Below are 15,675 nucleotides of genomic sequence, written 5' to 3' on the forward strand. Positions count from 1 at the left end.
GGGTGTGAGTTCGCCTCATTAGGACGATGCAGGTAAGTGTGGAGCACCAGGTAGAACTGAATGCTGGATAAAAACAGGGACTGCATTGTATTTGGTCCTTCTTCCTACTTTTTCTCCTGTGACCCCATGCTTCCTCTGTGATATATGAGCCCAGTTAATTTGAAACATTACAAAATAATGAAGATTTGTAGATGAACTGAGTGGCAGTGGTAGCGCAGAGAATAGTGGCAACATCTGCAATCCGTCTTCATGCTTACACAGGTGCAGAACATACTGCATCAGATAGCTTTTTTTCCAGAAAAGCAGTTCGCAGTGAAATTTCAAAGAACAATCCAGTATGTTCCCTGTGGGTAGTGTTCCAAATGGATAGTAGGCTAGGTGAGCACTGTATTAATCCTTACCTATGAACTCTGCCCCCTGGATCAAAGGTGGTGACGATCGAAACTCTTCATCTTATAGGATCTTGCTAATATGTGGATCTTCCAGAAAAACTGACGTCTTGTCAGCAGCTGAGATGTCGTGGTCTTGGTATTTTTGTTTGTCTTTGTTCCTATTTAATTGCAACAGACTAATTTACAGAACATAAAAAAAAACAGCCACATTCATAACAAGGTGGTGGTTAATGCTTTTGTCGCACATTTGAAGCCAATCAAATTTAAAGTCGCGTAGCCTGTATTCGTGCGCGGTGCCGACCTGGTCGGGGAAACACAACCACAAAGGGTTTCAGAGATACACAGGTTTCGTAGATGGAGCCCCGGAAGGGACCACCCATGAACTGTGCTGTGAGATACAAGTTGAGAAAAAAACAGGGACCAGGGCACACAGAGTCTCTATAATAAATATATAGTCCAAAATGAGTAGAGTTGCAAGAAGTGTTTAACATTGCTTGTTATACTCTAGGGGCTACAGCAGCCCTAGTGAAACTAGTCTTCATCCAAGTTTGAATCTATGAGCCTTGAAAATGTCCGCTAGGACGAAACACGTGTTGGCTGTTGTCTGATCTTGGATTAAACACTTCTTGCAACTCTACTAATTTTGGACTATATATTTATTATAGAGACTCTGAGTGCCCTGGTCCCTGTTTTTTCTAAAAAAAAAAACAGCCAGTTGGTTAAAGGTATTAAAAAAAAAAAAAAAAAAAAAAAAACAGGCAAGACATTAGATAATACGTGAGATCTGCCAGAAGACACAAACATTATTTTTTGTTGGCAGCAAATATATTTGTCCTTCAAAACATTGTGAGCCTGTTCTAATCATGTGCACAGATTCAAATGTGTAAGCAAGTACAGTGAATATAGAATTCATTATGCATGAGTGGGGAAAAACGTGTGTGTGTATATATATGTGTATATATTTATATGTGTTGTTGGCCACTAGGTAGTTATAGTTAGGACCTAGTTTCTATAGACAAAACACATTTTTTACATGCCTATAACTTTGGCTCTGGTTGAAGAATCGTCACAAGATTTTCCAAACAAATAAAATTTCACGTCCGCTGCTGCCTGGAAAGTTTCAGAGAGATCTGTCAAGTGGGGGCTGAGAAAAAGGGAGGGGGCTTCCAAAACATGTTTTCTCAATGTTAGTTTCAATACAGGTTTTGAGCAAGAATAGAGGCCGAACCACTGGACGGATTTACACCAAATTTGCCAGAAAGCTGACTCTTGTTTCAGAAAGCGACCTTTTTGTTTGGTGTAAATCCGTTTAGTAGTTTTTTTTAAATATTGAAGAAAAACTAAATTAGTGTATATAGGGATACGAAGGCTCTGCTAACCCTCCTGATCTCGTGCTGAGTTCTGATGCCCACACTTCAACAAGGAAGCATTGACAGCCATCTTGGGGCTCTGCTTTAGCTGAGTCCCAGAAGAAAAGATAAAAAATGGGAAAATGGGAAAAGGGGCTAGGGTTGGGGCACCCTGACCCCTTAGCTTTGGTGCTCCCCTCCTGGGCTTATTTATGCCCTGGAGACCGCCACCTCCCCTGGGATTTAGCTTAATGGTATGCTGGGCCACCCACCCTACCCTCCCTTGCACCCCAGAGACCACCACCTCCTCCCCAGGGCTGTTTTGATTTTGATGTAAATCCATTCAGTACTTTTTGAAATATTAAAGAAAAAAATAAATTAGTATATATAGGGGTGCAAAGGCTCTGCGAACCCTCCCCATCTCGTGCTGAGTTCTGATTGGATCCTAACACTTCAGTAAGGAAGTAGTCCCAGGAAAAAAAAGATAAAAAAATGAAAAAAGAGGCTATGGTGGGGCCGCTCTTGTGCTGGGGTCCGGAAAAACAGCTTTGTAATTTTAATTTGTACAGAAAATCTCTCTCTCACGCTTGTTTTACTGAAGCTCCCGGGTAGCTAGGTCCTGGGGGAATGTAAATACAGGGGTGGGTGAACAGGCCCCCTTCCTGGGCTTATTTATGCCCCGGTGGACCTCCACCTCCCCGGGGCTTTAGCTTAATGGTATGCGGAGCCACACGTCCCTGCACCCCGGAGACCACCACCTTCCCAAGGCTGTTTTGATTTTAGGCGGGGGACCGCTCTGCCCCCTCACTCCCCCGCAGCCCTGGGGACTGCAACCTCCCCCAGGCAAACACTAAACCACAAGTTAGGGATGCGTGTAGCCTCCCCTCAGCCACAGGAACTACCACCTTCCTGGGCCTAAAATAAAAGAATGAAGTGGGTCCATTGCATACCCCCAGCCCCGGGGATCACTGCCTTCCTGGGGAAAATACAACATTGGAAGGCAGGGGCGCGGCCCCCCTCGTGGATCCGTAGATGGCTGTGAGGACTGTCACTACCCAGGGCCGGCTCCTGCCATGTCCCGGTGTGTCCACCCCTGGAACATAGCTGTTTGCTCTGACTTGGAGGGAGTTTTGAAAGCTTTCACCAATTCAGACAAACAGTCTGGTTCCAGCAAAGGAAAGCTGTCAAACGTCAAACAGCTCTCGCTTGCTGGAAGCAGAGGTTTCCTCTGTTTCTCTGCCTGCAGAGATGCGGGCAGGGAACAGAGGAAACAATTGCGCTCACAGACCTGGTGCTGAATCTTTAGCAGCTCCCTGTCTGTGACAGCAGTCCTGGCCTCCTAGATGAGGAGGGGAGCTGGCTCGGACTGCAGCTTCCTGCTGGGAACCCAGGAGAGTTGACCGGTCCCTGGGGCTGAGTTCGGCTGGTGGGGAGGGGCCGCGCAGCCCCACTCCCCAATCATATATAAAAAATGTAGAAGGCCGGGCCTTGTGGGATGGGGTCCCTGGAGCCGTAATCCCCCAGGGAGCAGGGGCCTTGTGGCCCCCCCTTCTCCTTTCATTGAAGGCCAGATTCTGGGAGTTGGGGTCCCCGGGACTCAGATTGGCCAAGGGAGGGAAGCCTTGTGGCCACCCCCCATGGAATTGTAGTGGACCCCAAGGGAATGGGGTCCCCGGGGCTGAAATCACCCAGAGGAGGAGGGATGCACGGCTTTTGTTTAGCACTGCTCTCCTGTTTGGTGCTTCTTGTTGAGCTCGGTTAGGTATAATTTCTGGGAAGGAGGTCTCTCTTCTCCTTTGTTTTCCTGTGTGGGAGGTTGCTGAGTTTTGTTGTTGGTTGTTTAGGCCTATGCCATTGTTTCCTTAGAATGCAGCCTGTGTTTTTCTGTGTAATGACTGTCACTTAGCGTCTTTAATGCATTTGAGCTTCAGAGGGTTGTTCCTTGTTTGCCTTATGATGGGCTTTTGTTTTGGATGATGGTTCTTATTCTGGTTCTCTTAGGATGTCTGCGTTTTCATTGGTGGATCTGTCGACTTTGCTCAATAGATGGGAGTTTTGGGCTCCATCAAGATGAGATGATCCTGTTTGGAGTTCTTGTTGGTTATGTTCTGTTCTGGGCCCTGCTACGTGTACTGACTAGTGCTCTGTCGCCTAGAGGGTTTTCCCTACTGTCCATGTGTTTGCTCCTGCCCTTTGAAAGAGTCTTCTGACTTTTATGATGTCTGCTTTGGTAATGGAACTTGAATGCCCTTTCCACACATTCTTCTGTAGCTTCGGACTGCTGGTGTGATATAGTTGCATCTCGCTGCTAAGAGGCCCTTTAGCTTGAGATGCTGGTCAGAGCCACCTCCATGAGGACCTCTCTTGTTATTGATGCAAGAGGTCAGGAATCAGCAGGTAGAAGTAATCAGAAAGAAAACATTTGTTACCTTTTGTAATGATCTTTCTGATTGATACTCTAACTGCAGATTCTTCATCGGCTTGCCAGCCTACCCATTCTAAGGAGCATTTACACATTGTTATTAAGAAAATAAAGTCATTTTTTTACACCGAATACCTTTAAAGTTCGTCAGGTGGCTCTAAGGGTGTGGGAAAAAGGATAACTTTTGTAAGAAGCCGGCTGGTACCAGGTGGGCCTCTAGGACCACTCATCTCCAGGAGGTGACTGAGTTGAGTTAGAACCACCTTCACACCTGCTGGTGCAGGAGAGCTTTTTCAGTTTTTCCAGATCGAGTCTGGGACCTGGAAGAGATTGAAGTGGTGAGGAATCTGCAATTATGTAGAGCATCTGCCCAAAAAATTGCAACCAAAGGTAAGTAACTTTTTTTTTTAACTCATTATTGACATCTTACTACTGCATTTTCTTTCTGTACTGACAGCCTGTTGTGACCGTTCCATATCTAAATTGATTATCTTCAACTAAGGACTCGCTGTTCTGGAGTTGTACACTAGGCCTTTTCTTCCTTTTCACACTTCACATAAAAATCACTCACTACTTCAGCGCACCATAACGAAAAATGTGAGTTAAGTATCACCATGTATGAAAATGTTAAGGTCATGATTCAAACAAAGCTTTTATTTCCATTTTTTTTTTAAACCTGAATGCCCTAAAAGCTTCTGTAATGGCTGGGGACGTTAACACAGATATAATTCCTACCATCACTGTTGACTCGGACACCTCTAGCTCTGCCTTCTCCACTCCCCCTGTATACCCATTGTTTCCCAAAAGCCCCTGCAGGGAATGAAACCAGACGGCATAATGGCAGTGATATTTTAAGTGGTCTGCATTATAATTTGAGACAAAAATACTCTACACACTGTCAGACCTTATTTGCGGGCGGGAGGCACAAGGCATGCAGAGGCTATTGGGCCTCAGCCACTGGGGTTGGTGGTGTTTGCCTTTCAAGTTCCGGTGGTCTTTCCTACTATGGCTCGTTGAAACTTAGCCCAAGTACAAATCCCTCAGCACGTGACTTTTTGTGGTAGAGGTGACGAGTAGTCACTGGCTTCTCAGGGAAATAGTGTGGGGGTGCGCAAGCTCAGAATTCAGATGTCACTCAGCAGTTTAGTAACTACTACCCTGTACTTAACTTTGATAAAGAAAAATACTTGAGAACAGATTAAACTTAAAACTTCACAAAACGAGCTGCAGAAACAATAACATTACTGGTGCTTGGGTTGCTGCTTCTTGTGTCTTGGTCCCCCTGTCACGGGTGTCTCTGCTCCATGTAATTAGGCAAGTCATCTTAAACAGTCTCTGTGTTAGAGTCCACCGTGAATTGTTTCAGACCTTCTCAGATGGCCAATGGGGACCTACAGCATAAGTGTGTCGCGTTTCTCTTCTAGGACAAGACCCTTCCTGCACTGGCAGGGCTGCCGCCCAAAGTTCTTGCATACAGTTCTGTGGTGGGGACGCAGGACTCCAGCTGCAAATGTACTCGCTTCTAGGCTTGGATGAGATATCAGGGTTGATCTATGGGTATCAAACACCATAGAGTCCTAAAATCCAAACTCCATTTTGAGAAAGTTAAGTAAAACTGTCTGCCTCTGGCTGATATGCCGCATGTCACCATCATTCATGGAAAATTTTGTCATTAAAGTAATGGCTTTGCCAACACCTAAAGTGACACTGGTCTGCTACAAGTTCCCTGATATCTACATTTCAAGATTTTACAATAAATGTGCAAAATAAACATCCAATCCGTGTTGACATATTTTCATCCAGGTAGTTTATACTGGTTATGTCTTGGACCAAGTATACTGTCCTCCAATGTAGGGTAAAAGTCAGTGTTCAGCTGTATCTAAACCACAGGAATTGACAGCTGAAGCAGAGAGGTATTCGCCCCAGATTATTGCAAGAGGTTCTGCCATACTGCCACAGCATCCATTCCAATGCTGAGAAGTCACTACAGAGAAGAGAGGAGCTAAGCCCAGCTGATGAGTGCTTTCCTTCCAAGGGAAGACTCTCCACCGGCTATGTCAATTAGGGTTGTACAGTGCTACAGTAACTGGGACTGTAACACTCAAGCCTTGGTGCACAGAACTAAGTCCAGGCACCTGTGGGCAGGAAAGCCAAACCGTGTATAACTCGACCATGGCCCTAGTTTATGCAACATAAGAAGCACAGTCCAACCCGTGCGCCATCTCTGACGCGGTGAAATCTCTCTCATGCACAGTTCTTCGATACAGTGGCCCTGTCAGCCTTTGCACAATTCTTCAGTGCAGTGGCACGTCAACTAAGGCAAAATCGTTGACGCTTGGCCACAGATTCTGTTCACTAATCTCCCCCTGCAACCCCCTCCACCCCTGCCACCACCCACCACCACCCACCACCCACCCTCGGAACTGTTTGTGCAGAGACTCTGCCCATGCTCCTCTGGGCACACAGTTCGCTGTCCTTAATGTTCCTACTTGGGGACACAAATCACTGGAGTCAAGCTTCTGCTTGCTCTCCCTGGATGATCATTCTGCCTTTTGGGTTGGCAGGCTCCTTCACGCTCTCAGCAGGCAGATTGGCTTTGAGGTGCTTCAGGTTAGAGGACCAGTTTCTTTCACCCATGTCTTCACTCCAGCTTATTTCCCCTCACCTCCAAAAGCTGACTTTCAAGCAGGCACCTGCTCTGGTTGCACAGGAGAACTCGAAGTACTCTGCGGAACACACTCCTTGGCCAAAGAGAACCTGGAACAGGAACACAACAACTTTGCCTCCATCTTGTGCACAGGAACAGGAGTGGAACATCTAAATGGAACCCACAGGCTTCTCTTACTTTAGCTCACTCACATACATTATGCATTTACCAAACATACCACATATACACACATACCATACACTTGGGATGTTAGCGCTAGGATTTGGGTTGGCTCATAGAAGCAGATATTTATACAGGTGGACCAGCACGCCTTCACCCCAGTGACACAGGTAAATCAGTCTGGTCACAGCTAGGGATTTAAAAAACACAATGCATGCTGCCACCACAGCTCTATATTGTAAACGAGGAACAGTAGTCCTGTCAGTAAACTAGGGCATGCTTTGTGCCAGGATACCATAGACTCTTGGTTGAGCACTCAGAGCAGGGCGGACATGAATATACACAAGGGAGACATTAAATGAAATACTGTCATCGTCAAAACCTACAGCCCTCTCGTTCGCTACCATTTTCCATTGATACCTACTCCTTCTTTCAGCCATCCTTCCAGTCTGTCTTTTCCAGCTTCATCTCTTCTGCTGTCTCCTTCCTCCTCCTTTTCCTTTGCATTTACTTAGTTCCACTACCTGGTCTCTTTCTGGATTGCCTTGAAATAATGTTATGATAGACTCCAGAGTCCGGGTTACTGAACTGAAAGTTCCGCTACTGACACACATCTTACTTGTGTTCATCCTCTTCCAATGCTGATTGTAACAAGCTACTGAGTCATACGGTTTCTTGTGTCCCCATTTCGGTCTCTTCTTGAATTGCAAATGGATATCTCCATGAACCTCTCCTCTTTTGAATTCTTCACTATAGTGATTAGTAGTAGAACACCCAAACCACTGATACTGGAATATGTGAATTTTAAGAAGCAGCAAAAGGTTGCTGGTTTTCTTGGTCATACCACTGATCAACTCACGTTCGTTTGAGATGAGATTTTGATGGGGAGATTTCAGTGTCCATGGAGAAAAAGACGAAACCCAGAAAAAGGAGTCTAACCTGGACCAGATATTCATAAAGAAATACATATCTCTAGTCCTTTCGAATTGGATAGGTGAAACAAGATCTTCAGTTCTTTCAAAATCCTACACTTAACACACTCCATAAGCTGAACTGTGACTGAACATAGAGATCTCAATACATTTAAAACCTTGACAAAACGAAGACGCCTGGCTTTAATGTGCTAACTATGGAAAAATGGCAATCACAAATTTCTGTGCGGCTTGCCTTTCTCTGTTCCACATATGTTTTTACCCTGTTTTTGCTCCAAAGAAGCATGTGTGCTGCTGTTTTCATATTACCTTGTAATTCCCATGAAACTACATTAATGGTTGAGTGGAGTGTATTATCAGTTCAGGTGTTACCACCATGTATAGAACTGACTCAACAAATGCCTAGCTGTAACCACCACAATGTGGTTTTTGGGGAGAAAGTAATCACATGCACCATTACCTATTTGAATTGTCTTCAGAAGCTACTGTTTCACTACTAAGCAGATTTATTTTGGTCATTAAAGTCCATTTGGATTAGGCACAGGATTCAGATTAACCTTTGGGTAAAAATCCCTGCTTCACTGTTCCATACTTAGACATGACTTTGAGTGCCTGGGTTGTCTGTATTTCATGGAGGGATTTTGAAAGTAGATCTGAAACTTTAAAGGAAGTCAATTTACAATCTAAAGTGTGTCTGAATTTGTGGAAACCAGGAAAAGGAATCCACAATGTAACTCAGATAAATGGAACATTGTTACTACTGCTTTCAACTTTAGTTGTGTATTTCTAGTTTCCAACTCTCCATTTTTGTAAACTGAATAGATCAATTTTTGGGTAATTGTACTGTTATGTATTTTCTTTGCCAGTGGAGACCTGTATAAAAATACTTTTTCTTGTTTTGAAGTTTATATGCATTTATTTTTTTCTTGTAATCATTTGTCATGACTGTTGTGTGCTCTGAGAGATACATGTTATAACTACTTTCACTTGGCTTTACTTACCTTCAATGAGGTACCTCAGCCCAGCAGTTGGACGCCTCCTTTAGTACCAATGCGACCCTAGAGATCTTCGAGGTTGATTTTGGAGACCCATGTGTGGACATGAAGAACAGAGGGGTTCTCCCTTTTCCTAGCAGGTATTCAGTCATTTTTATAAAGGGATATTAATCCCAAAGATTTTGCTTCACATTTTTTTACAACTTTCCTAATCTAATTTTGCTTGTGCTTCTGCATACAATTATTGAATTCTCTGTGTGATACATTTTACCCCAAAATGCAGTAGAAAGACATGGTGTCCATTGAGGTATTAAGTGGCCTAGAAACTGGCATTTCCAGAGACATGGTGACAGATGGCCAATTCAGAGACGTGCTCCAGGTATGGCCTGTTGCGATGGAGTGGCACTGCATTAGAGAGATGTGGGAGGACTGGGTCTCTCGATTGCTACAGCAGTGGCTGCAATTGGGGAGATTAGCTGCAGGCCTGTCGCCGATTGTTACATACGAAGTCTTGGCAGCGTTCACCAGCCTGGCCAGGGCCTACCTGCAGCCCTGCAGAGGTAGGCTCCTTGACTTGGAGCCTCCTCAGGCCTCCCTCATTTGAGGCCTGTGGTTCCTGCTGGAGCAAAGGAGGCGATGTACCAGATTGATTGTGGGCTGGAGCGCCAGCTTGTTGTTCTGGCTCAACTGCTGCTGCGCTGGTGCGCATGGATCGCAATGCACTGATTGAAGCACACTGATGTAGTGAGCCACCCAGGCTCACTGGCAGGACAGTGGCACACACACACACACACACACACACACACACACACACGCACCACCTCGGCCTGGGGATGTGCCGCACAGAGGCCAGTTCCAAAGTATATATGCTTGAGTGGGTTGTCCATTATTGCAGTAAGCGTTTGGAGCAAACTTTGAGGCCTGGGGGCTTGTGTGTGTGTTTTCCTCCCAGCCCACACATAACACTGGTGACGAGGAAAGAGCCCATTGTAGCAGGAGCAGCTTGCCTTGTCTCCGTTGTGTATTGTGTGCGCTCACTCCCATTTCCCTGGTAATCAAGGACAGAGAGGGGTGAACACCTGTGAGCACGCACCAGCTCCAAACTGAGGCAGGAAGAGCACCATTGTGGCTGTGCAGTGCCACTTGGAGGCAGGTGGGTGGTACCGTGCCTCTCAGCAGTCTAGCGGCCGCAATGGAAGGGATCAAAGGCCTAGAGTGAGAGGTCTGCCGATCGCATGGTCTAGGAGTATGGCACGTGTGAGCCTTAATTGGCATCAGGAGTGAGGTAGGCACCAAAAGGGTGTCGCACATCAACGCAGTGGGAGAAGTCTCAGGGCCCAGTTCCAAGTAGCGCCTCATAACCTGTATAAAGGAAAACAAGAACAGACTAAAACCAAAGGGAGTAGTAAGACAGCACAGATCCTAGAGAACAGATTACCAGAAACACACCAAAACATATTTCAAAACAGGAAAACATAAATGAGGAAGAAAGACCATGCGCACAAAAAGCAGAAGGACAACAATAAAGGAAAGGGCGTAGTGAACCCACAACGGGTGCACCATTGTCGCCGCCACCAAACTGGTGCAGAAAGAGTGGTGAGCTGCGGCGTAAGTGCAGAAGATAGCGGACACGCACAGGCAGGACTAGGCCAAGGGGCTGCAGAGGTGTCATTGCACTCTACCATAGGCTCCCTTGCACTGTTTAGTGAGCTGGTGGACCTGGTCACTGCCGTCCCAGATGGAAAGACTGGGTGCGAAGACTGGAGAATTACTTCAGGGCTACCAGAAAGAAGGACAGTGAGGTCAAGCGGTCCCTACTCCACTTTGGTGAAGATGAAGTCTGTAAACTATTTCAGCACCTCCCAAACACGGGTGGCATTAACCATAGCACAGCAATTCAAGCCCTAAATGCACACATGGATACTCAAATTAAACTTGTTTATGAATGTTTCACACTTAGCAAGGCAAAGGAAAGGGGAGTTGATGGACACTTTTTATGCACGCCTCTGGGTCATTGCTAGCACCTGCACTGACGACAACCATCAGAAGGCGGTCTGGGCACAACTAATACACAGGTGCAGATTGACGCGCTTGAGGAGACTTACCCTGAGGTGACCAGAGATAAAATTAGAAGACATATTGATACTGACCCACACCTATGACCTCCCAAGCACAATGTCAGAGAAGAGGTGCAAATGGCACTTAAGAGTGGCTTAGGGGATGGGAGCGCCCAGAGGGCCTAAATTGTCAAGAAGGAGGTGGTTGATGCGCTCGGCAGCATGCCACCATCTCAAAGAGGTAGAATAAGTCTGAATGCAGAGGTGTCCTGCAGGAACTGTGGACTGGAGTTCCACCTTGTGGGGAAATGACCAGCAATGGGCTTCACATTCTCTGCATGCAACAAACAGAACCATTTTGCAAGAGTCTGCATTGGCAGTGACCAAGGGCGCCAGAGCCATGGCAGAATATCGCCAACCAAATTAGTCTGGCACCTATCAGTAGGTGAGAGAGCCCTGACAGCCAGTGAAACCAGAAACTGGTGGCTAGAGGAGGAGGAATTCCTCATATACTATAAAGGGCCAAGTGGGAAAGGCCGCTGCAAAGTTGTTATCCCGAGCACGCCAGTGTCTACTGTAATTGACACAGGGGCATTGGTTAATGTGATGACTCACCCACAAAATTTACTACTACAGCCACGCCCGTCCATCAGCCCGTCATGCACAAGGATCTATGCGAATGTAAACAAGGAGCCGGTGCCCCTGGTTGGTACTATGGAAGCAATGGATCAGCATGAAAACCAAGAAGTCAGGATATGTTTCTGTGTAACTGGGGAAGAGAAAGGCACCTAACATGGGTTCCACATGTCCGAAGACCTGGGCCTAGTCTTTTTCATCAAGGGTATCTGCGCCCTCCAGGTGGGCGACATATTGGAGCCGTTCCCGGAACTGTACAGAGGGCTCTGCTGTAGAAAAGGGCTCCCAGTCAGACTGCACATAGACCAAACCATACAACCCACTGGCCAGAGACACAGGCGGGTACAGTTACATTTGCGCCAGTAGGTGGAAGCGGAACTGGAAAAGCAGGAAAAGAGTTACTCAGCCTATGTGCCGGGAGTGGATCTCCTCTTTCAGAGAAGGCTGCAGTGGCTGACCCTTGGGTTGATCTGCGTCACGGAAGGCCGATACATACTCCTGCATGGAAAACTCTCAGACATGGATGTCACCATTGCCCCAGTGTTTACTCCCTGGATGTTTTTGCCACAGTGTGGGGTAAAATAGTGGCATTGGACCACTCAATGGTGATATGAGGTTAAACCTCAAAGTGGTCCTTGACCTTCGCACAGATAAATCCCAATCTAACTGCAGACCACATCCCCGCGCTGCTACTTACTTGCAGTCCCTACCAGGACTAGATTGATGTCTGGATACCTAGGGCACATACATACCAATCACCTGCTCCTCGTGGTCCAATATAGACTACAGGCAGGTCCCTAGAGACCTAAGCGCATGCACCAGAAATGTCAAGCATTTTGTCCGCATGCTACTTGACCATGCAACTTCACTTTGAGACTGCCTCCAAACGTACCTTGCAATTCCACCCTTCAAAACTGAGGGAAAAGGTTTCATTACTGAAATCTTCAAGTAGAACCTTGACTCTGTGATTTTTCCCACAGAATACTCTAGAAGGCCTCCGAGACCTATAACCAAGACATATGCATATCAAAGCAGTCATAGGTTCTCTGAGAATACTTTGACCCTCTTTTGAAACGTCCGGTACCTGGAGTTCTTCAACAAGCTGTCTGACTATGTAGAATGCGCTGAAGGTGAAGCCTGTTTCCTGCTCAAGGCGGTCGTCGCCCGTCGCTACAGGGAGTAAGATAAAGCAAGCAAGAAAATGACAGCCCTGCTCAAAAAAAAGTGGATAAGCTCCTACAACATGGAAATTCTGACTCCTACTGGAGAACCATTTTATTCTTCTTCAAATGTTACTAAAACAATGGGTTCAGTTCTACTTCACTTTTTAGTCTCCCTCAGTACAGTGAACCTAGGCCGACTTACCGACTGCTTCAACTCTGTCCAACTACTTTGAGTACACATCGGCCACCAACAATTTCTAGATATCACATTTACCATAGACTGTAATCTTCAAGTGATCAACCGCATGCCAGGCAGCAAGACCCCCGGGTTGGAGGACTAACAACCCAATTTTATATGGAATAGTATAGGCAATTTACAAGGAGGCCGTGGAGAAAGGCCACGTGCCCCCTTTGTACAAGGGGTCCTTATAGGTCATTTGTTGGATTTTAATATAATGACTATTGTGATTCCTACAGGCCTGTGGCCATGATAAACCTAGATAACAAAATCCTGGCCCACATCCTTGCGGCCAGAATACTCATACATCTCCTTCCCATTGTCAGACCAGATCAGTAGGACTTCGTCTTGGGATGATCCACTGCACATAATCTCTGCACTCTCTGCCCTGTTTCATACTCCTTCCGCAACTCTCAGCTGCAGCAGCCTTCCTAGATGCTACAAAGGTCTTTTACTCCCTTGGGTGGACAATCCTCTTTGCATCGGCTTTAGTCTCTCCTTTCTCCAATGGGTTACGCTTCTTTGCTCCCTTTCTACTTCTAGACTTTGGAGCAGTGGCACCGTCTCTGACCTCATAGTGCTCAATAGAGGCATTAGACAGTGGTACATGCTCTTCCCAATTCTAAATACAATTGCCATTCAGCTCCTTGCCACACGCTTGAGGCAACATCACTGTGACCGAGGCCTCTAATATATGACCTGTAGAACTGTTATCTCGATGTACGCAGATGATGCCACTTTGTACATCAGGGACCCTGCCCAGAACCTGGTACCCATACTACGCCAATTCATATGATATGGTACCCTAACTTGGATTACTATCAGCAGGTTAAAATAAGTGATTCCTCCCACCCCTAACAGCGTGACGAGATTCCCCTTGGGGTACCACCTTGAGTGGGTGGATGTAACAGTCCGAAACTTGGGGATATGGATCAGCAGAGATAGATCTCAACTCTGGTATGAGAATTATGGCTCGAAGAACAAATTCCCATTTGGATCAGCCTGCCATTGTCCCTGGCCAGACGGCTAGCCATCATCAAAATAATGTTACTGCCTGAGCTTCTCTGCTTGTTCACCATTCTCCAACTGCCGCTTACTAGGGCCTTTATCTATTTGTGTATGCTCCATTCTCACCTGACAGGCCTGGGCTGGCCCACAACTAAAACTAACCTGTGAAGTTCTGATCCTGCCCTTTGCACAGGTGGGGTCTAAGCGATCCTGATAATAATTGTATTACTACTGCATGCAAGCCCAATAAGCCCATCACAGGTTCCACCCCGTCCAGCACCTACCCCACATTGCCGTGGATGTGGATAAGATCCGCCCGAGCTCACTATCGACGGTGATCTGCGTTGAGCCAACTTGCCCTAGATAGATGATTGACACAGTTCTGTGCACAGTATAGGAGTGGGGCAGCTACGCCACAGAGCTCGACAAGACTGCCTCTATTCTACTGACCTACTGCTTGCTAATAATCCGATGTTGCCCCCACGGGGGAAGAGCAGGCACAGCAACAACTAGAAACCCCTGGACTATGAAGAATGGATTACTTATACCTTAAGGTATGTTATTCTCACTACAAGTTCTGCAAGCCTGCTTAAGCTGCACACCGCTAGACATTTTCCTCTATTATCGCTTGTGAAGCAACTGAAAGGCATTACATAGCTCTCTTCCCAGTGCACGAGATACTTTAGACACTTTTGACTGCATACTTGAATCCACCTCCCCCAAGAGGCTGATCACCAGACTAAACACTATAATGCAAGAGAGAGCTCCTATTTTCAAGCCTAGGCCATTAGTGCGGTGGCAGACTGATTGACCTACACAAGATGGGCCTTTGGTCTGACACCTGAAGCTTGCAATGCAGCCACATTTGTGCTGACTTTGTACATTTAGCCTGGGACTGCACCAAGATAGCTGATTTTCAGACAGACATGTTTGTTTGATTGAAAGAAGGAACTGGTTATCCTGTGAGGAGAATGCACTGCTTGATTATGTCCTATATTCCAGCTGGCACTCGCCAGCTGACAGCAGTGATTACGCTATTGGCCAAGATGAAGGTAGCAATGCACTGGGAATGCTACCCTTGCCCACCCCTCCAAGATTGGCTGGCTGATTGACATAACCACTGCCAGTAGATATTACAGGACTACTGGAAGCTGATGCCAGTGAAGACTCACCCCCAAAGGCATCTGTAGTCCCTTCAGCACGTATATGGATGTATGCAAAGGACAAGAATACTGAAAATGACGGATAAATTACACATATGTCAACCAGAGGTATGGTGGGGAGAGGGTGCTGCTTTAGGCTCTATAGATGACACGTTTTAGTGTATTTAATGTCCTTGAAGTTGCAGCGAGATCCTATTTTTAAACATGAGCACAACATGCCACAATGTATCTCACTGCAAATAGATCTTGCTCTTCATGGGAACTTCTCTGCTCAGTATGAATCATGTTTTGTCTGTGACAGAAATGTAGGTAAAATAAAACATTTATTGGTGTTGAATGAACAAGAGAATAAGTCATCATGGCCACCATCAGTTCAATTTTACCTTTGCCTTTTGGGGAACTACATTTTGCAAAATGTTTGTTTTCATGACACCGTTTGAGTCATTTTTAATCTTTTTTGCTGCTTATGCTGAATCAATTTATTTAATTTGAT

At 46.1% G+C, this 15,675-nt stretch overlaps 1 protein-coding gene across 2 annotated transcripts in view; it reads left to right on the forward strand.

Annotated features, from left to right (window-relative positions):
* The window catches only part of SEC31B (SEC31 homolog B, COPII coat complex component), a 1,228,966-nt gene that overhangs the window by 95,058 nt on the left and 1,118,233 nt on the right, over positions 1-15,675 (forward strand). For both annotated transcript variants that reach the window (XM_069240364.1, XM_069240362.1), the window contains exon 3: positions 8,934-9,057. In XM_069240364.1, coding sequence (XP_069096465.1) covers positions 8,934-9,057 — 124 coding nt within the window. The remainder of the gene's footprint in view (positions 1-8,933; positions 9,058-15,675) is intronic.

The sequence above is a fragment of the Pleurodeles waltl genome, chromosome 6, assembly GCF_031143425.1.
Source record: "Pleurodeles waltl isolate 20211129_DDA chromosome 6, aPleWal1.hap1.20221129, whole genome shotgun sequence".
Classification (NCBI taxonomy): domain Eukaryota; kingdom Metazoa; phylum Chordata; class Amphibia; order Caudata; family Salamandridae; genus Pleurodeles; species Pleurodeles waltl.